Genomic DNA, 24,139 nt, shown 5'->3' with positions numbered 1-24,139 from the left:
AACAAGTGCTATTGCTGAAACAATGAACTGCTGGAGGAATAGGTCAGGTAGCATCCTTGGGTAGAAATGGTCAGTCAATGTTTCGAGACAGTCGATTTAACTGATTTATCAAGGTTGCTTCAAAGCAACCTGTGCTATTGCCTTGTGGGTTCACTGTTCCGTAAATCCAACATCCATATGATAGATAATGGAGGAATTCACAGAAGTGCTGGAGAAACTTAGCAGCTCATGGAGGATATATAGGAAGTAACCAACATTTCAGGCCTGAGCCCTTCATCAAGGAATGGTCAAAAGGGCAGGCATCTGAATAAAAAGGTGGGGGGGAGGGAAAGGAGAGATGGGAGAAAATAGCAGGGGGAGAAGGTCAGAGGGTGGAAGAGATTAAAACAACCAGAAGTGATCGGGGGAGGGTGTAGGACTTTCCTGTTTAACTCCTTTTTGCTCTATGTTGAACTCTTTTTGATGTTCTATTATATTATTTAAAGTGATGTATCCGAGCTCCAAATCCTGTCTTTTTCCATTGAAAAATACCCAATTTGTAAGATCTCATTCTTTTCTAACTTATTGCATTGTTATTCAGAACATTTAACAAACATAGCCACACATTTCATTGGTGTATGATTCTTCTTTGGCTTGGCTTCGCGGACGAAAATTTATGGAGGGGGTAAAAAGTCCACGTCAGCTGCAGACTCGTTTGTGGCTGACAAGTCCGATGCGGGACAGGCAGACACGATTGCAGCGGTTGCAGGGGAAAATTGGTTGGTTGGGGATGGGTGTTGGGTTTTTCCTCCTTTGCCTTTTGTCAGTGAGGTAGGCTCTGCGGTCTTCTTCAAAGGAGGTTGCTGCCCGCCAAACTGTGAGGCGCCAAGATGCACGGTTTGAGGCGATATCAGCCCACTGGCGGTGGTCAATGTGGCAGGCACCAAGAGATTTCTTTAGGCAGTCCTTGTACCTTTTCTTTGGTGCACCTCTGTCACGGTGGCCAGTGGAGAGCTCGCCATATAACACGATCTTGGGAAGGGGATGGTCCTCCATTCTGGAGACGTGACCCATCCAGCGCAGCTGGATCTTCAGCAGCGTGGACTCGATGCTGTCGACCTCTGCCATCTCGAGTACTTCGACGTTAGGGATGTAAGCGCTCCAATGGATGTTGAGGATGGAGCGGAGACAACGCTGGTGGAAGCGTTCTAGGAGCCGTAGGTGGTGCCGGTAGAGGACCCATGATTCGGAGCCGAACAGGAGTGTGGGTATGACAACGGCTCTGTATACGCTTATCTTTGTGAGGTTTTTCAGTTTGTTGTTTTTCCAGACTCTTTTGTGTAGTCTTCCAAAGGCGCTATTTGCCTTGGCGAGTCTGTTGTCTATCTCATTGTCGATCCTTGCATCTGATGAAATGGTGCAGCCGAGATAGGTAAACTGGTTGACCGTTTTGAGTTTTGTGTGCCCGATGGAGATGTGGGGGGGCTGGTAATCATGGTGGGGAGCTGGCTGATGGAGGACCTCAGTTTTCTTCAGGCTGACTTCCAGGCCAAACATTTTGGCAGTTTCCGCAAAGCAGGACGTCAAGCGCTGAAGAGCTGGCTCTGAATGGGCAACTAAAGCGGCATCGTCTGCAAAGAGTAGTTCACGGACAAGTTTCTCTTGTAAACGCTGTTTACATCCGGTACCGCACGGATGGCAGTCTCTTCAATCTGAGGCGCCTGCAAGCTCACACCAAGACACAAGGGTGTATGATTAATTTGCTGCTTATCTGTCTACTTCCTTAACTTGCCCACAAACTCCTCTCTTCCTCACTGTGTAGGAGTGATATAGAATTGCAGAAAGTAAACATCTTTACACTTGTGATGTAGTAATTTTTTCTGCATCTCCAAATATGTGAAAGCAACTATTTGGTTTCTTTGCAGTAGAAATGGCCTTTTTAAGACTATTTTAAGTATGGCAATTGCATTATTGTTATCAGAAACTGTTCATTGGAATTTCTAAACTTTTAATTTGGATACTTAATGAATGGCTATTGTCTTCTGTTCTCCACAGTGAACACTGTCTTCCCGCAGCTTGGATTGTTTGTTGATCCCAAGATGAAACCACCAACAGCAACTCAGGTCCTGTACCTCAGACAGATTGTAATGGCAGGACTTGGGGATCACATTGCAAGGAAGGTCCAAATGGAGGAAGGGTTAGATGAAAAATGGAGAAATGCCTACAAGGTAAAGTGAACTGAGCCGTAGCACCTAAATTTCAGATCTGAGTTGTGATACTTTCCACTTTGCATTGGACTGTGAATGAACAATTGGTGTGCGGTTTCACAACAGTAGACTTCTCTGAAGGACTGGCTGTGCCATTTTAACACTCTTTTCCTGCACTGGAGCCACTTTGAATATTTATCATCTTTCCTTCGTTTGATGTATCCTTTAACAAAGTATATGTTTGGCTGCAGCAAATACGATTTTTGGTGCACAATACACTTATTTTTAAAGCTTGAATAGAACTGTTTTGGCTATTGAACATTTTCACATTAGAAAGATATTTTGAAAAATTACATCAACAGATTTTCTTTGCAAGACCTTTTTAATTTAAAAGTAACTTTTTCTCTGTTCTACCTCTGTGCAGAAGATGATTTAGAGGCTTTTTTCTTTGCTCCCCAAAATGAAACAACACTAAAAAAGAAAGTGGGTTACGAGGAGGAGGCAAGGAGGGATTCTAATGTGTAGGCATCATAGGGATTCCCTTTATGATCAGTCTTGTGACAACAATAACGAGGATTTATGTGTTCTGCTGACATTAGTTGCATTACTTTTGGGGAATTTCATTTCAAGCTACTTTCAGCCCCTGGAATCTACACTGAAGAATCACTGAGCCAGTTGGAATAAAATATCTTCTTTCGGGTTAGGCAGATCTGCAGAAACCTCTGGTGACGAGGTTGTATTTTCATGCATTTATAATGAATGTATTTGATTATAGGCTAATCATTTTATCATTTAAAAACCAGTAAGGGAGATCCTGTGAAAGCCGTATGGAGCAGGAGTAGTGTGTTTGTCCTCTTCAAACCTGATGCCATTTAATAAGAATGTGGCCAATACTCCTGCTTCCAAAATTTCCACACTTCTTGATTCCCATAATATTCAAAAATATATTGTATTGCGTTTGCATCCATTCAACTAGGATTGATAATTCCAATGATTCACAAATATATGAAGAAATGTATCCTTGATTCTAAATAGTCAATCCTTTACTCTCAAGATTGTAGTATTAACATTTCCTGGTCTTGATATTTTTTAAAAAATATCCTGTTATGTTTCTTACCAAAGTAGAAAACTTTTTTTTTTAAATTTTTTATTTTTCACACCATAAATCACATTAGCCATGATACACACTTTTTCCTTTTCACACATATACAGTGACATTTTCTCCCCCCCCCCCCTCCCTCCTCCCAACCCACCCCCCCCCTCCCATCCATTTAAGGTATACAATCTAGGTTACATTAAACCAGTCAGACAATGTTGTCATTCAACAAAAATACACCAGAAATTCTACTGAGTCCATTCTTTTCTTTCCTTCTCCTTCCATCAACTTAGGTAATGATTGTCCCCGGTAGGTTTTCGCTATTGTATTTAATGTAAGGCTCCCATATTTGTTCGAATATTTCAATATTATTTCTTAAACTATATGTAATTTTTTCTAATGGAATACATTTATTCATTTCTATATACCATTGTTGTATTTTCAGATTATCTTCCAATTTCCAGGTTGACATAATACATTTTTTTGCTACGGCTAGAGCTATCTTAACAAATCTTTTTTGTGCATCCTCCAAATCAATTCCAAATTCTTTGTTCTTTATGTTACTTAGGAGAAAGATCTCTGGATTCTTTGGTATATTGTTTTCTGTTATTTTATTTAATATCTGATTGAGATCTTCCCAAAATTTTTCTACTTTCTCACATGTCCAGATTGCATGAATTGTTGTTCCCATTTCTTTTTTACATCAAAAACATCTATCAGATACTGTTGGGTCCCATTTATTTAACTTTTGAGGTGTAATGTATAGTCTGTGTAACAGGTTATATTGTATCATACGTAGCCTCGTATTTCTTATATTTCTCATCGTTCCAGAACATAATTTCTCCCATGTTTCCTTTTTTATCTTTATATTTAAATCTTGTTCCCATTTTTGTTTAGTTTTACCATTTGTTTCCTCATTTTCCTTTTCTTGCAGTTTAATATACATATTTGTTATAAATCTTTTGATTAACATTGTATCTGTAATCACATATTCAAGGTTACTTCCCTCTGGCAAACTCAAACTGCTTCCTAATTTATCCTTCAAGTAGGATGTCAATTGGTAATATGCCAGCGCTGTATCTCCAGTTATATTGTACTTATCTCTCATTTGTTCAAAGGATAAGAATCTACTTCCTGAAAAACAATTTTCTATTCTTTCAATCCCTTTTTTTTTCCCATTCTCTAAAGGAAAGGTTATCTATTGTAAAAGGGAGTAACTTATTTTGCATCAATATTAGTTTTGGTCATTGATAATTTGTTTTATTTCTTTCTACATGAATCTTCTTCCAAATATTGAGGAGATGATGTAATACTGGAGAAGTTCTATGTTGTACCAATTTTTCATCCCATTTATATAATATGTGTTCAGGTATCTTTTCCCCTATTTTATCTAATTCTAATCTCGTCCAGTCTGGTTTTTCCCTTGTTTGATAAAAATCTGATAGGTATCTTAATTGTGCGGCTCTATAATAATTTTTAAAGTTTGGCAATTGTAAGCCTCCTTGTTTATACCATTCTGTTAATTTATCCAGTGCTATCCTCGGTTTCCCCCCTCTCCATAAAAATTTCCTAATTATTTTCTTTAACTCTTTGAAGAATTTTTCTGTCAGTTGTATTGGCAATGCCTGAAATAAGTATAATATCCTTGGAAAAATGTTCATTTTAATACAGTTTATCCTTCCTATTAGTGTTAGTGGCAAATCTTTCCAATGCTCTAAATCGTCCTGTAATTTTTTCATTAGTGGATAATAATTGAGTTTATATAGTTGGCCGAGATTTTTGTTTATTTGTACACCTAGGTATCTTATTGCCTGCATTTGCCATCTAAATGGAGATTCCTTCTTAAATTTTGAGAAATCCGCATTATTCATAGGCATTGCTTCACTTTTATTTACGTTTATCTTGTAACCCGACACTTCTCCATATTCCTTCAATTTCTTATATAATTCTTTTATTGATAGTTCTGGTTCTGTTAAGTACACTATAACATCATCTGCAAATAGACTGATTTTATATTCCTTGTCTTTTATTTTTATTCCTTTTATATTATTATCTATTCTTATCAATTCTGCTAGTGGTTCTATAGCTAACGCAAACAATAAAGGTGATAGTGGGCATCCCTGCCGCGTTGACCTGCTTAAGTTAAATTGCTTTGATACATGTCCATTTACTGTCACTTTCGCTAACGGTCCCTTATATAATGCTTTAATCCAATTAATATACTTCTCCGGTAAACTGAATTTTTGCAATACTTTGAACAAATAATTCCATTCTACTCTGTCAAAGGCCTTCTCTGCGTCTAAAGCAACTGCTACTGCATGAATTAAGTTAATAAATTTACAAATATTGTCTGTTGTGCGTCTTTTTTTGATAAATCCAGTTTGGTCTAAATTTACCATTTTCGGTACATGCTCTGCTAATCTGTTTGCTAATAGTTTAGCTATTATCTTATAATCTGTGTTTAGTAAAGATATTGGTCTATATGATGCTGGTGAGAGTGGATCTTTCCCTTGTTTTAGTATTACTGTAATTATTGCTGTTTTACATGAATCTGGTAAGCTTTGTGTCTCATCAATCTGGTTGATTACATCCAGGAGGGGCGGAATTAATAAGTCTTTAAATGTTTTGTAGAATTCTATTGGGAATCCATCCTCTCCTGGTGTCTTATTATTTGGTAATTTTTTATTATCTCTTGTATTTCTACTATTCCAAATGGTTCTGTTAATTTATTTTGTTCCTCTATTTGTAGTTTTGGTAGTTCAATTTTAGTCAGAAATTCATCTATTTTCCCTTCTTTCCCTTCGTTTTCAGTTCGGTATAATTGTTCATAGAATTCTCTAAAGTTTTCCTTAATTTCTTTTGGATTATATGTAATTTGTTTGTCTTTTTTCCTTGATGCCAATACCATTTTCTTAGCTTGTTCTGTCTTAAGCTGCCATGCTAGGATTTTGTGCGTTTTTTCACCCAGTTCATAATATTTCTGTTTTGTCTTCATTATATTCTTCTCTACCTTATATGTTTGTAGTGTTTCATATTTTATTTTTTTATCCGCCAATTCTCTTCTTTTAGTTGTATCTTCCTTCATTGCTAATTCTTTTTCTATATTTACTATTTCCCTTTCCAACTGCTCTGTTTCCTGATTATAGTCCTTCTTCATCTTGGTTACATAACTTATTATTTGCCCTCTAATGAATGCTTTCATTGCATCCCATAGTATAAACTTATCTTCCACTGATTCCGTATTTATTTCAAAATACATTTTTATTTGTTTTTCAATAAATTCTCTAAAATCCTGCCTTTTAAGTAACATGGGGTTTAATCTCCATCTATACATTCTTGGAGGGATGTCCTCTAGCTTTACTGTCAATATTAAGGGTGAATGGTCCGATAGTATTCTAGCTTTATATTCTGTTTTTCTTACTCTATCTTGCATACTAGCTGATAACAAAAATAGGTCTATTCTTGAGTATGTTTTATGTCTAGCCGAGTAATATGAATATTCCTTTTCTTTTGGGTGTTGTTTCCTCCATATATCCAAAAGTTGCATTTCTTCCATCGATTTAATTATAAATTTGGTTACTTTGTTCTTTCTGTTAATTTTTTTTCCCTGTTTTATCCATATTTAAATCCAAATTCAGGTTGAAATCCCCTCCTATTAATATGTTCCCTTGCATATTTGCTACCTTCAAAAAGATATCTTGCATAAACTTTTGATCTTCTTCGTTAGGTGAATATACATTGAGTAGATTCCAAAACTCCGAATATATCTGACATTTTATCATTACATATCTCCCTGCTGGATCTATTATTTCCTCTTCTATTTTAAATGGCACATTTTTACTAATTAATATAGCCACTGCTCTTGCTTTTGAATTATACGATGCTGCTGTTACATGTCCTACCCAATCTCTCTTTAATTTCTTGAGCTCTAATTCAGTTAAGTGTGTTTCTTGCACAAATGCTATATCAATTTTTTCTTTTTTCAGAAAATTTAGCAGTTTCTTCCTTTTAATTTGGTTATGTATTCCATTAATATTTAAAGTCATATATTTCAACGTAGCCATTTTATACTTTGTTTATCTTCCCTTTCCGTTTTTCCATCATTACCTTTCCTCCTTTTCCATTTCTGTTTTCTTATTTTAAACCCTTTATAAGACAACATTCCTAAAACATCAAACATTTTCCTTATTCTCCTATTTAAAACTTCTTTATCCCCAATCTCCCCTTCCCCTCCTGTGTTGTCCTTTATCCCTTGTCGGACAACAACATCTCCCCTCTCCATTTGGGTTTGCGAATTCACTCGCAAGCGTCAGCTGATTTTGCAGTGACCGCAACTCCTCCCCACCCAGCCCCCCCCAGAAAAGATTTCACTTTTCATATGTAACAAAGGTCACTCTTTTAGTTCCCTCCTTATTCCCTCTATTCCATTTCCTTCCCTTATTAATTCTTGTCTATACTATCTATATTTTCCTCTAAATACGGATACATTCACGTATGCACATTATACATATACACACTTATACTTCTTTACCCACATACATATAAATTGTGGTCATTTTTACTCTTATTACACGTCTTCATCCCTCAGTCTATTTTGTAATTGTTCTGCAAATTTTCGTGCTTCTTCTGGATCCGAGAATAGTCTGTTTTGTTGTCCTGGAATAAATATTTTCAATACAGCTGGATGCTTTAGTATAAATTTATACCCTTTCTTCCATAAAATCGCCTTTGCTGTATTGAACTCCTTTCTCTTCTTTAGGAGTTCAAAACTTATATCTGGATAAATGAAGATTTTTTGTCCTTTGTACTCCAGTGGCTTGTTGTCCTCTCTTACTTTCTCCATTGTTTTCTCCAGTACCTTTTCTCTTGTAGTATATCTTAGGAATTTTACTAAAATAGATCTTGGTTTTTGTTGTGGTTGTGGTTTAAAGGCCAATGCTCTATGTGCCCTTTCTATTTCCATTTCTTGCTGTAGTTCTGGACATCCTAGGATCCTAGGGATCCAGTCTTTTATAAACTCTCATATTCTTGCCTTCTTCATCTTCCTTAAGGCCCACTATCTTTATGTTATTTCTTCTGTTATAATTTTCCATTATATCTATTTTCTGAGCTAACAGTTCTTGTGTCTCTTTAACTTTTTTATTAGATTCCTCTAATTTCTTTTTTAAGTCCTCTACCTCCATTTCTACTGCTGCTTCTCATTCCTGCACCTTGTCCATTCTTTTTCCCATTTCTGATAAGGACATATCTATTTTATTCATTTTCTCTTCTGTATTGTTTATTCTTCTTCTTAAATCATTAAATTCTTGCGCTTGCCATTCTTTAAATGACTCCATGTATCCCTTAATAAGAGAAAGTACAACCTTTATCTTGCCTTTCTCTTCTTCTTCTATTTCACTGTACTCTTCCTCTTCTTCTTCCTCTGGGTTGGCCATCTGTTGTTTCTTTGTTGCCCTTCTCTTCTTTCTTGTTTCCATTGTCTTCTGTGTTCTCCTCTTGCTGCAGGTGTTCTGCAGCTGTCGTTGCCGGCTGTGGAGATCGACTCCCCAGCTGGTCCCCCCTCCCGTCGGTGTGTTTTTTTTTCATGCGCTGTTGCGCACTTTTACTCGGCTCTGCGAGCCATTTTTGTAGTCCGGTTTCTACCGACCTGAGGGAGTGGGTTTCTCTCTCCACCGCGGGCCTCTTCGAGCAGGTAAGGCCTTTTCCTTCATCTTCCGTTGTCTTCTCTTCCTCTCTTCTTACCATTGGTTTCGACTTTTCTTTTTTCGTCGCCATCTTCTTTGCACCTTTATACTCACTTTTCTTTAACTTTTATTTCTGTGCCTTTGTGTTTTCCTTTGTTTTTCCCGACTTTTCTGGAGAGGGCTGGAGTTCACCGTCCGGCCACTACTCCATCACGTGACTCCCCCCCCAAAGTAGAAAACTTGACGTCGTCACCATGCTTATCAACTCGCATAACATGACTATTTCCCTTTGCCTCCTCTTTGTGTTCCACTTTCCCATCTTGTTTTATGGCATTTAGCATCTTGCACATGTTATATTGCCTTCCGTAAATGGATATATGACTGTTTCTTGTAACCTTCAACTACAAAAGGAGCTGCGTGTTTCCTATTTTGCTTGTTATTAAATTTCAATTTTTTTTCTCTTTCTTGAGTCTTAATTGGGTGACACCTGAGCAAACACTTTTTGTGATACTTGATATATTGCATTAAGTAATTCCTCATTACTACTTTGCTATTTACAAGTTCTAAAATCTTTGGTAACAATTTTTGTTTCTTAAAATCTATGAATTTGTAAATAATGGTCCGTCTAAATATCCCCTTTCCCATCATTTTCCAGGCAACAGAAGTCAGGCTAACCTCTTGCTCAATCTGCAAGTTTATATTAATCTTTTCAGTTTTATCTGAGCCATCCAGGGATCAAAACTGCAGGATCAAAACCCCTATCTCAACTCTGAAAACATATGCAGTATGTAGACATCTCTGGATCCAGGGGATTTGGTGGTCTTTGGGGCCTTTTTTTTTCTGCAGTATATCATTGTGAATATTAATTGTTTAAAGACCATTTACACTGAACCCACTAATTCTGAAACAATGTTTTAGTCTTTAAATTAATGTTAAGAACTGATCTAACTTTTGTCTATTATGCTCTAAAGACCCCTCTCCTTGATGAACCAGTGTTTATCCATCCAAATTCAGTGCTGTTCAGACATCTTCCTGAGTTTGTGATTTATCAAGAAATAGTGGAGACTTCCAAGATGTACATGCAAGGTAGGAAGGATGCACCTCTCCAAAATAATTTACAAACTTTGCAATGCTCTCAACAATGAACTAATGATCTTGCTGACTAATAGAAGACAGGGCCTTTGAAGATGAGGTATTAAAGCATGTTGCAGATTGTAGCTGTATGATCCTCCACCTGCAGAGGCTCAATTTGTGGACCAAAAAATTGAATTTGAAGCAGCTGTATTTTGACAAAACTGCTGCGGATTTTATCTTTGTAAAATTAAGAAAGGATGCACTGATTTCCAAAAGTTGATTCTGAATCTTCAAGAACAACCTATAACTGCAATATGATTTTCATAAATAGATTTAATCCATTATATTTCACATCAATGTTTAGCCTAGCAGTACATTTTTAAATGTTTATAGGTCTGTTAACTTGGCTAAGGCCAGAAGCAAACTTTTTTTAAATGCATTTAAATGCAAATGCTATTTCAATTCCTATTTCTGTATGCTTGAATTGGGGGAAGGAAGACTTTAATGGCATAAGAGAGCTCTTGGTAAAAGTTGATTGGGAGCAGATACTGCAGGATTCGTGTAGATGGGCAAAAAGGTCAGCCTGTTTTTCTGCTGTAGAACTATTAATCTAAGGAGGAAATGTTCCATGTACTTGGAATGTTACCTAAAGAATAAAACTGATTCAGTCCAACAAACTTTTTTCATTCATTTATATCAGAAATGTGTTGATACAGAAAGTACATTTGAGCATGACCTGCACATTTATTACTTTGGCTCAGTATCCAGTACACCTAAAACTCCATTAGTTAATAGTTTTTACTTTTGTCGACGTTGGCAGACTCCTTGTGGTTTTAGTGTAGTTTAGTTTCAGTACGTTTCTAGGTATAATCTAAATTGTGGCAATTTAATATCATATTTCCATGTACTAATAAAGATTTTGTCTAGTGGTTCTGGCTTTTTGTTCATTTGTTGTAGAGCAGTGGTTCTCAACCTTTTTCTTTCCACTCACATACCACTTTAAGTATTGCCTAGGCCATCAGGGCTCTGTGATGAATAAGGTTTCTTAAGGTGGGGTGTGGGTGGAAAGAAAAAGTTTGAAAACCACTGTTTTAATCGTACCTCATTGACTCGTTACGTGCATGGTTTCATAAGACCAGTGATTCTCAACCTTTCCTACTCACATATCACCTAAAGCAATCCCTTATTCATCACTAATTACTAATAGGTGCCATAGAATGAAATTATCTTTACATTAGAAATATATTGACATTTCAAACTTTTCTATCTGTCGATCAAATTTAAGGATGAATGCTTTTCATTTTAATATTATTCATTGAACCATCGATGTTGCTGAGAGCAAATTAGGCTTGAGCAGTGTTTCATTTGGAGCGTTTTTGGGCAATCTGCAGGAAATCAAATGTATCACTATTTTGTTGAAAGAACTCTTTTATAAATTTTAGAAAGGTATTTCATTTTAATGCTCATTTCAAATTAACAATTGTGAAATCAAATCTTCTTACCAGGGCTGACTGCAATTGAACCTGAGTGGATCCCTCTCCTCCTCCCCCAATACAGTCACTTTGGAAAACCTCTGGATACACCCCCTCCACGTTACTGCCCCAAGACTGGTCGGGTGAAATGCCACAGAGAAAGTACCTTTTGTAAGTTGATGGGTTAATTATTACTGTTAATTAATTCTGTTTTTGGGACTATATTTTAAACTGAATTTTTCAGTTAAAAAAAAATGTCCTTGTCTTTCTATATCGAACATAACTAGGTGTTCTATATTCTTCAATGGCTGTATTTTTACTTATAGTCAGAATTGGCTGGCAACTTCCTGCTGTTGAAGTCGACTACCCTGAGGGACTGGACCGATACAAGTATTTTGCCAAGTTTTTGTTGGAAGGAACAGTGAGTACTTCCTTCAGCAATGATCCACTAAGGGAGTTTTGTTTTTCCTGTCACTTTTATATCTAATGAGTTCACTAAATGCATTCTTTATAGTCAAATTATTGATGGGATGAATGCTGCAGCCAAAATCTGTAAAGCTTCTTGCCAAAAGCTCCCAACAAAGTTGATTTCAGTTCTTCCCTTCTCTGATGGTTTCCCCAGTGTTGTTCCTCACTGATGTTGATTATCCATTTAAATGGCATTTTAATGGTTTCCTGAGTCCGAGTCGCCATTCATAGGTAATGAATGCAATTTGGAGCACACTTGCAAAGAGCATCATTGCACTCATCTGTATTTTCTACACTTTTCCCTTTTACTGACTCACAGAAATCGACTGATTTTAATGGGCTGTATGCATCATGAAGTACTTAAAGTAGTGAGTACAATATAACTGAAATGTAGTAATATTTTAAACCAATTGATTCGAAAGAGACTCTAAGCATTGACTATTGTTGGTTGTAGCCTTTTTAAAAACCATTCACTATGTAAAGGTAAGCATAAAGGTGGATCTCCTACAGAATTATCTCATAACCATCAATTATTTGAACCTCCCCTTATGGCTGAACTTGCTCCCATTGGCTAATTTGTAAATTCAAGTTACCATCTTGTAAATCTGAATGTGTACCTAGAATACCTGTGACCTGAAAGATTTAATTGACAGGGTGAAGTTGGTCAAAATCAAAAGTTCCTGGGAACAGGACCCAAATTTTGACTATATTGGATGTGGACTGAGACATAATTCTTAACTTGATTAATAGCTCTTCATTATGTACTCACCTTTGTCTATTACAATACAAAGTAGTTCATGGAGCACATTTGTCTAAGCATGGCTAAACTGTCTCCCCTCTATACCGATCTGAGTCTCTAGTGTGACAGGTGTAAGAGCGGAGAAGCGTCATTAATTCATATGTTCTGGGCTGGTCCTAGTCTAGAAAAATACTGGAGAGCGGTTTTCCATACTTTATCAAAAAATTTTAATATAGATTTAACTCTGAATCCTTTGGAGGCCCTCTTCGGCACAATGGGAGGGAATGATTCTTCTTTGTCTCTGGTTCAGAGTTGCGCTATCTCTTTGCCTCTCTTTTTAGCGAGGCTGTGATTTTACTTAAATGGAAGGATGTTGCCCCACCTACTCATGATCAGTGGTTGCGTGACACCAGGTCCTGTTTGAATATGGAAAAGATTTGTTATTCAGTTATTAATTCAGATATGAGATTCCAGAAGTTATGGGGGTCATTTATGACTCACTATCTTACTTTATAATTATACTCCAATGTAATTAAATTGTCTGACTTGCATCTTTTCCACGTTCTCTATATTAATTTTCTTTTGCCTTTGTTATTTCTTTTAATACCAGTCATATATAGCATCTGGCAACGTGGTTATTAATGGGTCTTAAGCTTTTATTCTTTACTATTTTCTTCTCTTTTTTGTATTGTTAGAGGTTTTTTTCTAAAAAGGTTTCATTCAGAATGTTGAATTATGGTCGTGATTTACAATTCGTGCATGTTTTTGCTATATTGAATGTTTTTGAAGGTTGTGTAACTGTCTGTATATTCTTATTGAATTGCACCCTTGTTTGTAAATGTTCTTTATTAAAATTAATTAAAATATTTTTTAAAAACACAGGGTGAATAAGTTAAGATCCACTTGGTTAGGAAGATAGAAACCTGCTAATCTCTTGACTTGTTTATGCAAGATAAATTACTTATTATGTATTGTCTGTTTTGGAAATAATTGCTCATTCCTTTTCCTCCCTATGCTGAAGGTAATTAAAAAATTGGCCTTGTACACAAAGTGTCTGCTTTCCAGTCCATCAATTATGTTGAAGTCCTGGGCCAAGTAAGTTTGTGCATTTTCATCAACAATGAAGCATGACATGGCAATGCTAGAATAGTATTTGATAACCTCATACCATCCCAACTTAGTGAATTTTAATAACTGTGATTAAAATGCACATGGTCAAATTTGGAAATGGGTCATACATCTGTGTACCAGTTACTGTTTTGGGAAGGCCCTTGGGATCGAAGATAATTTCCACTCTGGTTTTTCTGGGATCCATGGTGGATAATGAGGCTCATGTGGAAGCTGCAGATCCCACCCACCACCCCCCGCCCCCCCCCCCCCCCCCCCCCCAAAATGATGAGACAAAAGGTGATTGATAGGATGAGTGGATAGTTTGCAAGATGATCCACCGTGTTTACCGGGCTTTCATGCTCCTGATGCCTGGGTTCAAGGTTCTTTACCATCATAAATGCTCCTCCTCCACCAGGAGTCATCCTTGAGTCTTTTTGTCTCTTTTTCAGGCAATTTCTCCAACCCCCCCACCATTTCCACATTCTGGTGTCGGACACATAAATCATTCTAAAACCAGGCAACAATGATGTGTGGTGGCAGTGGTGCGCTGATGCATTCTACTCCTATTTTTGGAAGTATTGCCAGAGTTTAAACCATAACCAAAGCTGAATGATACAATTAAAAGCAATAGGATTTAGATGATTATTTGGAGGGTTGTCTTGGGTAGAGCAGGGAAATTAAATAGAGTTGATTATTTGCTGTTACTTTTTAAGTTGCATGCAACACCCATGACTAAGGTCCTGCTGTTTCAAAAGGCTTCAACCAAGGACAGATGCACTACTGAGAGCTCTGATTTCTGAAAAGGTGGACTGCTGTGATGCGTTAGATGCTGCCTGGAAGAAAAATAGCAAATGTGAGAAGGCTATTGTGTTTTTATCTGATATTGCCTCGTGTCAAAGTAACTGTGCCACCACTCAAAAAATTCTTTTGTTGAATATTGTAGTCCTCTACTAAAATTCTAAGACTAACAAATAGGCAAATGGTGCAAGACAACTTGGTTGTCTTGGACAGCTTGGGCTGTCTGATTCCAGGCCACCTGGTCCTTCAAGCCTGCTCCACAATTCATCAAGATCTTCCAGCACTGCTGTTTTCCATCTACTTTGATTCTATATTGCCCAGTAATCAATCTATCTATGCTTTGATTGACACACAACTAATCTTCCATAGCCATCCAGTGCAGAGAATCCCAAAAGTTCTCTGTGTCTCCTTATATCAGGCTCACGTGGCTTCTTCTTAATTCTCAAACTGGACTCCGTTGTCGAAGCAAAAGTCCTTTCTGCATCTTGCAGAATTTTGCAGCTGTTAATGAGAGCTCCTAACCTTATAAACTCTCTTTTTTTTCAATAAATAACTAAATAAATAATGCGGTCCCTTTCCACTCAATCTTTCCCATTTTTGGAACCAGTCTGATGATGTAAGGGAGTGTAGCAAATCTTAATAGGATTAAAGTGCATCCAGCTATGGTCTCTTCAAGACCCATATCCAATTATTTTTTGAATCAAACCTCTCGTACTAAAGACTGACATACTAATTGTGTTGATCACTTGCAGAGCCTACATGTTGGTCTCTCATAACTTGTGAATAAACATGCCTTGGTCTCTGAACATCATCTCCGCCTAAACTCTCTCAATCTAATGAACACTGCTTTTCTATTATGTGCATCAAATTGGATGACCTTTCATTTTCTTTTCATATTATATTCCATCAGCCATGTCCTCACCCACTCACTCAGCTTGTCCACATCTCCTTTAAACTTCTGGCATACTCGTCGTGCCTACCTTTCCCCTTTACAGTGTGGTCTGTACTCTCATAAAATGTGGTAGATTTTTCAGGGGGCTAAAAGTCCAAAAAGTTTGTTCCCTTTAAAAATCCTCTTTTAGAATAATCTATTCTGGGTAAAATGGCATTAAATTATTTTCTGGAAATTAAAGATTTTAATCATTTTTGGCAATGTGCTTGAAGGTGGAAAAATTGTCTATTGTACTGGGTTTATACTTTGTTGTAAGAAAACCAACAATAAATAGAAATAGGGAAAGGTTAATGGTCTTTTGAGCCTGATATTATTGATAAAATATCAGCACTGGTCAATTTTGCCTGATCCCTATGTTCTCTGATTCATTTAGTGTCCTAAGATCTGTCAGTCCTAACCTTAAACATAGAACAGTACAGACCATTCTGTCCACAATCGTAATAAACCTATTCCAGCATCAATCCAACCCTTCCCAACTTCACCCTCTTAAATCCATGTGCCTATCTATCTTTCTTTTTCAATCTTTTTATTGGTTTTTTTGAAAACAGGCTGCATAGATACATAATTTTCAGGTAAAGGTAAAATAGAATTATAGATGATAAACAATGCCAAACAAGATACGTATGATCCATGTTACGGATGAAAAAAAAGAAAGACAAACATCTATTGCTAATCTAATTTCTAACCTCAACCTGAGCGATTGCTGGCAAGGTCAGGTGTCAACTACTAATTTCAATACTAATAGGGAAAGGGAAAAAAATAAGGACCAAAAATAATTGATCTATAAACTTTGAAAATAATGGGAAAAAGATTTTTTTTCTCATTTAAGTAGTTGAGCTCCTAATTTTTGAGAGAGAGAGAGAGTGGTATGCCATCAAATCCTATGCCATCAAATCCAATAACCATTGTGTATGTGTGGGAGGGACAACATCTTTCCACCACAGCAGAATGATCCGTCTAGCAATCAGGGAAGCAAAAGTGACTACATGGTCCATTGGTCCACTCATTCCAAAAATACCAATAAAAGGCCTCAGAGAGAGATTTATATCAAGAATTAAAGATAGTGCACTAAATAACTCTTTCCAATAATTACAAAGGGAGGGACACTTCCAGAACATGTGATATAAAGTACCTTCCTGAGTTGTAGACTTATCATATATTGGGTTAAAATTTAGCTAATTGGAACTTTAAATTGTAATAAGGAATGTCTGGCACAGAGAGAGGATGAATGTACATGTTTCAAAATCGACACCCATGTATATTCAGCAAACATTTGTTGAAAGTCATGTTCCCAAACTTTCTTAATGTTAGATAAGGAACTATCGCTAGATCTTAATAGCAGACCTTTCTGATTAGGTCTGTCTATCTCAGAGTCTTTTAAATGTCTCCACCACCACCCCTTTTTTATAAAAAAAGAAAAACTTCACAGCTTCTAAGAAAGTTGAAGAGCCTCCATAAAGACACTTCTCACCTTTGTCCTAACTGGCAACCCTCAAATCTTGGGAGTATTCCCTTAGTTCTAGACCCTTCAACTGGAGGAAACTTTTTTTGTCATGTCCACCATTGAGTCCTGACATTATCTTGTTTGTCTCTGAGATCCTCTTTCGACTAAACTTCAGTGATAGCTTGAGAATCATCTTCCACATCATGCACGCAGCAATCTATTTCAATGACTGTGAGGCAAGCGCATCTTCATTTTGGCATAGAGTTTGCAACTGCGTGGTGTACGCAAAATGAGGACGCGCGAAAGCCCTATGCATTAAAAGCAGGCTTTGCTTTAGTTGATGGCATTTTCTGTTTTTGTTTAAGTAATGTAGTGACTCTGTTAATTTTGGCAATAGCCCACAATGTTTGAATTACTGGATTTATCCAAAAGGAAGGAATGGTGCATGACAATGAAATATTGGAGTTAAGCATGTAAGGTGGGATCTTTTACTTGATTTCACTTGCTCTGTGTAAAAAGGAATGAAGTTCTCTCATTGTCTGCCATCTGGATTCAACATAGTTCAGACTGATTTTTTGGTCATAGTCATCAATACAGAAGCAGGCCTACAACCCATTATGTCCATACTGACTATCAAGTACCCATTCATAATAAAGTGGCATTATTGCATTATAGGAAATTGAATTAAGACTGCAATTTGAGGGTTGGCAAGATAACCTCCACCTTGCCACCAATCAAAGGAAGTGGAACATGAGACTGGCAGTCTTAAGTCATTCTGAAAATGTTCTCCCCAGCATGTGAACTATTTGATCCTTCTGCTCTGTCTCCTCTGGGAATTACAAGATTATTGTGGAAAATCAATTCTCGTACGGTTCTCTATTTGGGATTAAGGGACAATATTTTGAGTGGAGGCACATTAAATTAGTTTTGCAATGCATCCAATGTATTTTGTAAATGTTTACATTTTCTTATCAATGTTCTGTGATAACTAATCTTGCATTTTTTTTTTCTTAACATTTAAACAGATCTGTTATCAGCTTATTGTCAATGGCTTCCTGAAGCCATGCACACAGATGTTTCTCTTCACTGGCCTCCAACAAAAGAATAAAATGCAGTTTCCAAGCGATGGAATTGTTTTCATCCAGAAATGTCCCTCTTTGGTAGAAGAGGGATGTCTTTCTGGCCAAGAACTGATTTAATAATGTTAAAAGAAAGAATAAAGTGTAAATATGAGATATTTTCCACAAGTCAAAAGCCTGGAAAAGTGTTGTTTGATTCATTTACCTGTGATGAAAATTAATTTAAATGTTGTGGCTCTTTATAATTGGAGTGATTTATATTGCATCAGGATCATTGTTAAGCAGATTGTAATACCTATTAAAGAGGAGCTTTGATGAATTCCTCATCTTCTCTATTTTGCTACACTCTAACGATTGCAACATGACAAATAAATGCTATTTGAAGCATTTTTTTTGAACCTGTGATTTTACTGAAGCAGTCTCGGTACTTTTCTGTGCATTTGCCTTGTAAACTAAGATTTTGGTCTTTATAAGATCAGGATGGGGGAAGAAATGATCAGGTATCAATGATGTCGCCAATGCACTATTAAAAATATATATAATTATGTTTAAACAGACCAATTCTTTCTTGTTAGGTCATTGAAATTGTTTTTAATAAAAATTATATGACACCAAACTATTTTGAGTATTATATTTCACCACAAACTTCAACATTGCAAGGAGTCTGATCTTAATTAGTTTTGTTTTCATATGATAGAATCATACTTATGGACTTGTTGGAAGTTTTGTCAGTTCTTGAGTATAGAAATTGCCCTGCCTGCGGTTTAACTCTTTGGACTCTGGCCATTTTTAATCTTTCATAATATATACTCAAGACTGGGTCCATGGGTAAACTACAGTACGAACACCAGTATAAACCAGCAGGTGGTTGCATATAAAACCAGTCCCTGAAAGCGGGAACACGGAGTATTTATGTTTGTTGATAGTCCCTGGGAACCGGGGCATGGAATATATGCACTTGGTGGTTGTCCCTGAAAACGGGGACACAGAATCCAAAGGGTTAAGTCAAGTCAACTTTATTGCACAAGTACAACCTGACAAAACAGAGTTCTCTGGTCCTCAGTGCAAAACGCCCAGGAATATCGCCAGACATAACACAAGTGCAGAACAAAACAATGCAGAGGCAGGACAAGTATTCATCTATACAAGTAAATAAATATTGTTTCGTAAATATGAGCGTCTTGGATGCTTAGTAGGGGCAGTGCCTTTGGTCGTTCAACCTGCCTGAGGGAAGAAGTTAAAACCTCTCAAATGAAGGTGACTACCCAAAAGAAGTTACTGTGAACTTCTTTGCATGTTGAGTTGTGAAATCACCATTATGAAGCAAGTTTTCTCCTAAAATTTGTTTTAGCTTGTAGAAATTTTAACTGTCGGGCAAATAAATTCAGTAATTTTTCGCTGGCGTTTAGCAAGTTTTTGAGCCTCCTTTCCAAAGATTTTGAGCATAGACTAAAGTTTAACATTCAACTCAAAAGCATTTGGTTTCTTCAGCAGGCATTTAATGGGTGCCAAGTTTTTTTCAACTGCACCTTCTCTTGAAAAGTACAAAACAAATGCTCGTCCAATCTACATGAGTAGTACCTTCAACTATCAGCAGAAATAGTTTTATATAACCAAAGGTTGCTTGTTTGGTTTAGCAGATGCCGGTTGAATTGTCAATTTTAAAATTGACATTGATAAAATTCTGTTAACTGAAAGATTAAATGTGTGGAAATGACTCACTGATCAAACATGACTTTAGACAATGGAAGAACAAATATGATCCAATAAGTTCCATTTCCCACTGTTAAATGGGATTAGATTTAGTTTCCTGCTCATATTGTTCAGCCTTTTTCATGAATAATGTTTCATAACTGAGCATTTAGCAAGTTTTTCCCCAGAGGGTGGGATTTGCTGCCCATTGAAGCAAAGACCTTGTGAGAGATAATAGAATATAGGAAGTAAAGCTAGTATGAATGAAATAAGGAAGACTAGACTAGAGGAAGTTAAGTAAGTGCTGAGTAGGGATGAATTCCGATAAGAGTATGAGGAAGGGTTATGCAAGTATAATAGAATAAGGGTCTTATAGTGATAGACAGAAGGCAGATTCATGAATAAGGACAATGACATGATGGGACCCAGACAGGATACCCATGGTCTTTAAAGTTTACAGAAATTGCACGTAGGCAGACGGAATTACCAAATGCCAAACCAATCCAGGAGGCAGAAGAATGTTAGGGGGGGAGGGTACCTCTACACTGAAATGAACTATATAAAAGTTGGGTGAGCCCCAGTATGTGTGTGTATTCCCAGGGTAAGGGGAAGCACCCAACTTTGCACTGTTGTACAATAAATGTTCTTTGATCTCAATTTTTGTCTCGAGTGAAATCTGTGAAGGTTCTTCTGTTTCTCACAATTGGGGTCTCGTCTGGGATCCCACTCCCTCCACTGACAGAGTGCCCGACGATGGGGGAAGGTGCACCCCAGCTGATTCAGCTGGATTCCCGGACGACGAGTGACTGGTCAGTGGACGAAGCGAGTGATATCAGAGAAGAGGCATTGAGAACAAACGACAGGAGAACGTTAAGGAAGCGCACTAGAAATGGCTACTGGATCCCGGTAAGAGGAATTTTATTTACCTACTAGTATGGGAGGAGTAAGTAGCAAGGGAAACAGTCCTAAAGAAGGATGGGAAGATCAGATACCTAAACATAGTCCATTAGGATTAATGTTATCTGATTGGGGTACGGGGGAAACCCGCGGGAAAGATAAGCAGACCATGATCAGGTATTGCTGTCAGGAATGGGTTAAGAATCTGATAAAAGGGAGTTCGGTACTGTGAGAAACACAAGCAACTTCACAGAATTTACTCAAGACAAAAATTGAGAACAAAGAACATTTATTATACAACAATGCAAAGTTGGGTGCTTCCCCTTACCCTGGGAATACACACACACACACACACACACTAGAGCTCACCCAATTTTTATACACTTTATTTCAGTATAGAAGTATCCTCCCCCTTACATTCTTCTGCCTCCTAGATGAGTTTGGCATTAGGCAATCCTGTCTGCCTACTTGCTGTACCAGGGGGTATCCTGTCTGTGTCCCATCATGTCATTGTCCTTATTGACAAATCTGCCTTTGTCCTTATTCACACCTTCCCAACCCTCAGGGCTTACTAACTCTTATATGCAGAACTTGCTGACTCTGTTTAAGGCTAGAAGACCCTTATCTTATTCAGACTAACTTTACTTCCTACATTCTATTATCTACCTTATCCTATTCATACTGGCTTTATTCATTACACATATATCCATACTAGCTTTCTTCATCTCTCATATTTTCATATTAGTTTTACTCATTTCTCACAGGTAAATTGGCCAAAGTTCGGATCCGATGAGGACTGAATGTGTCAGGCATTGAACATCTGGCTCTACCAAAATGAAGGAGGTAATACCAAGAGCAGAGAATATGCATCGTGTTGGCTCAGTTATGATCAAATTATTTTGAGCGAAAAGGAATGTAAGAACAAGAAGGATGAGGAACCTTCTTCCCCTGAAATACAAGGATGGGATGTGTTACATTCCCTTCCTCCACCTTATGTTCCTCATGTGCCGGCTCCTATCTCCCCCCTCTCACCTACGCTTTACCCTTCTTTACCTTCCCCTCCTCCTCCACAGTTAGAGAAAGAAGAAGAAAGTAGGGGTAATATGATGACCTGCTCACAGAGTACAAGATTACCACCTCAATTGACACGAGAAGGAGGAGACTTTGATTATGAGGGTCATTCAGAACAGTGTGAGACCCTTCGGGAGGGAAGGGCAGAACCGTTTGATTTGTCTCCTGGAGGGCAGGAACCTAAACATCATAGAGGAGGGGATAAGACAGAAATTAACTGGATGAGACTTTTGCGAGAGATTCCCTTGGGAGGGGATGTGGGGAATGATAACTGGGAAAGGACAAAATCCCACCCTCTGGGGAAAAACTTGCTAAATGCTCGGGTTCGTAAATGTGCCTCTGACTAGTACGGAGGTGTGCAATTTTAAGAAGGAAATGACCTACCTGATAAAAGACCCTCAGGGATGTGCAGAACAATTAGATCAACTTTTGGGACCGAATATATCTATATATAGATATCGATATCTATATATAGATATCGATATCTATATATAGATATCTATATAGATATATATATATCTGGGATGAATTAATATCAATCTTTAAGGTTCTATTCACTTTGGATGAGCGTGGAATGATTTGCCAGGTAGGGATTAGAGTCTGGGATAGGGAACACCAAGGGGGACCAGAGGCGATACCTGGGGAAATTAAATTCCCCCTGGTAAACCTGAATTGGGATAAGAATACTAATGATGGTCGCACACGAATGGAGGAGTATAGGATTAATCTAATAAAAGGAATGAAGGAGTCTGTTCCAAAAGGCATTTGAGGTTCCCCAAGGTCCCGAGGAGACCCCCTCTGCATTTCTGAATAGATTGCTTGCGGCCATACAGCAATATGGGGGGTTGGATATAGAATCCCCAGCAGGTGAACAGTTGGTATTGACAGGCTTTGTTACTAATTCAGCCCCAGATATCAGGAAGAAATTACAAAAGACAGAGAATTGGCATGAACAGGAAATAACACAGCTTTTACAGATCGATCAAAGTGCCTATGTCCAGAGGTCTGAAGATAAACAAAAAGGAAAGGCTAAGATTTTGATGCAGGCAGTCAAGGAAGGGAAATGTTAGGAGCTGTGTGCCAGCTCCTGGATGTTGGGAGGAGCACCGGGAGTGGGAAAGTAGAGACCAGAGCAGAGGCAGGGGTAGAGGAGAATTCTGGGGACGATGACCATTCCCGGGACCCCGTGGAGACCCTGGTAGAAATTGGGAAACATGAGCATTAGTTTGCTATTATTGTAAAAAGGAGGGACACTTTAAGAGGGAATGCCCAATGCGAGCCAGGGAGACGCGATCTTACGCATTGATGGAGGCAGATTATGAATAGGGGGGTCACGAGAACCATTGGTAAATTTAAGCATAGGACCCCACAGTGACAAGATGACTTTTCTAGTAGATTCTGGGACAGCCCGGTCTAGTATTTTACAATGGCCCGAGGGTGTTAAAACAGAAGGGACAGTGATGATTTCGGGAGTAGGAGGAAGAGATTTTACGGTCCCTGTATTAAAGGACTCTACATCACCTTTGTTGACCTCACCAAAGCCTTCGACAACGTGAGCAGGAAAGGGCTTTGGCAAATACTAGAGCGCATCGGATGCCCCCCAAAGTTCCTCAACATGGTTATCCAACTGCACGAAAACCAACAAGGTCGGGTCAGATACAGCAATGAGCTCTCTGATCCCTTCTCCATTAACAATGGCGTGAAGCAAGGCTGTGTTCTTGCACCAACCCTCTTTTCACTCTTCTTCAGCATGATGCTAAAACAAGCCATGAAAGAACTCAACAATGATTACATCCAGTACCACATGGATGGCAGTCTCTTCAATCTGAGGCGCTTGCAAGCTCACACCAAGACACAAGAGCAACTTGTCCGTGAAACGACTCTTTGCAGACGATGCCACTTTAGTTGCCCATTCAGAGCCAGCTCTCCAGCGCATGACGTCTTGTTTTGCGGAAACTGCCAAAATGTTTGGCCTGGAAGTCAGCCTGAAGAAAACGGAGGTCCTCCATCAGCCAGCTCCCCACCATGACTACCAGCCACCCCCCCACCCACATCTCCATCAGGCACACAGAACTCAAAACGGTCAACCTGTTTACCTACCTCAGCTGCACCATTTCATCCCTCAGCTGCACTATTTCATCTGATGCAAGGATCGACAAAGAGATAGACAACAGACTCGCCAAGGCAAATAGCGCCTTTGGAAGACTACACAAAAGAGTCTGGAAAAACAACCAACTGAAAAACCTGACAAAGATTAGCGTATACAGAGCCGTTGTCATACCCACACTCCTGTTCGACTCCAAATCATGGGTCCTCTACCGGCATCACCTACGGCTCCTAGAACGCTTCCACCAGTGTTGTCTCCGCTCCATCCTCA

The 24,139-nt window shown here is 38.1% G+C and overlaps 1 protein-coding gene across 4 annotated transcripts in view; it reads left to right on the top strand.

The window, feature by feature from the left end:
* Positions 1 to 18,718, top strand: part of dhx37 (DEAH (Asp-Glu-Ala-His) box polypeptide 37) — a 63,485-nt gene extending 44,767 nt beyond the window's left edge. For all 4 annotated transcript variants that reach the window (XM_069933203.1, XM_069933202.1, XM_069933201.1 and 1 more), the window contains 7 exons: positions 2,035 to 2,207; positions 9,938 to 10,052; positions 11,546 to 11,683; positions 11,839 to 11,933; positions 13,741 to 13,814; positions 14,585 to 14,682; positions 18,049 to 18,718. In XM_069933203.1, the coding sequence (XP_069789304.1) occupies positions 2,035 to 2,207; positions 9,938 to 10,052; positions 11,546 to 11,683; positions 11,839 to 11,933; positions 13,741 to 13,814; positions 14,585 to 14,682; positions 18,049 to 18,131 (776 nt within the window). In that variant the 3' untranslated portion in view covers positions 18,132 to 18,718. The remainder of the gene's footprint in view (positions 1 to 2,034; positions 2,208 to 9,937; positions 10,053 to 11,545; positions 11,684 to 11,838; positions 11,934 to 13,740; positions 13,815 to 14,584; positions 14,683 to 18,048) is intronic.
* Positions 18,719 to 24,139: the final 5,421 nt, after the last annotated feature.

The sequence above is a fragment of the Narcine bancroftii genome, chromosome 4, assembly GCF_036971445.1.
Source record: "Narcine bancroftii isolate sNarBan1 chromosome 4, sNarBan1.hap1, whole genome shotgun sequence".
Lineage (NCBI taxonomy): Eukaryota > Metazoa > Chordata > Chondrichthyes > Torpediniformes > Narcinidae > Narcine > Narcine bancroftii.
Note: the sequence above shows the minus strand (reverse complement) of the source record. Positions and strands in the feature narration are given on the sequence as shown.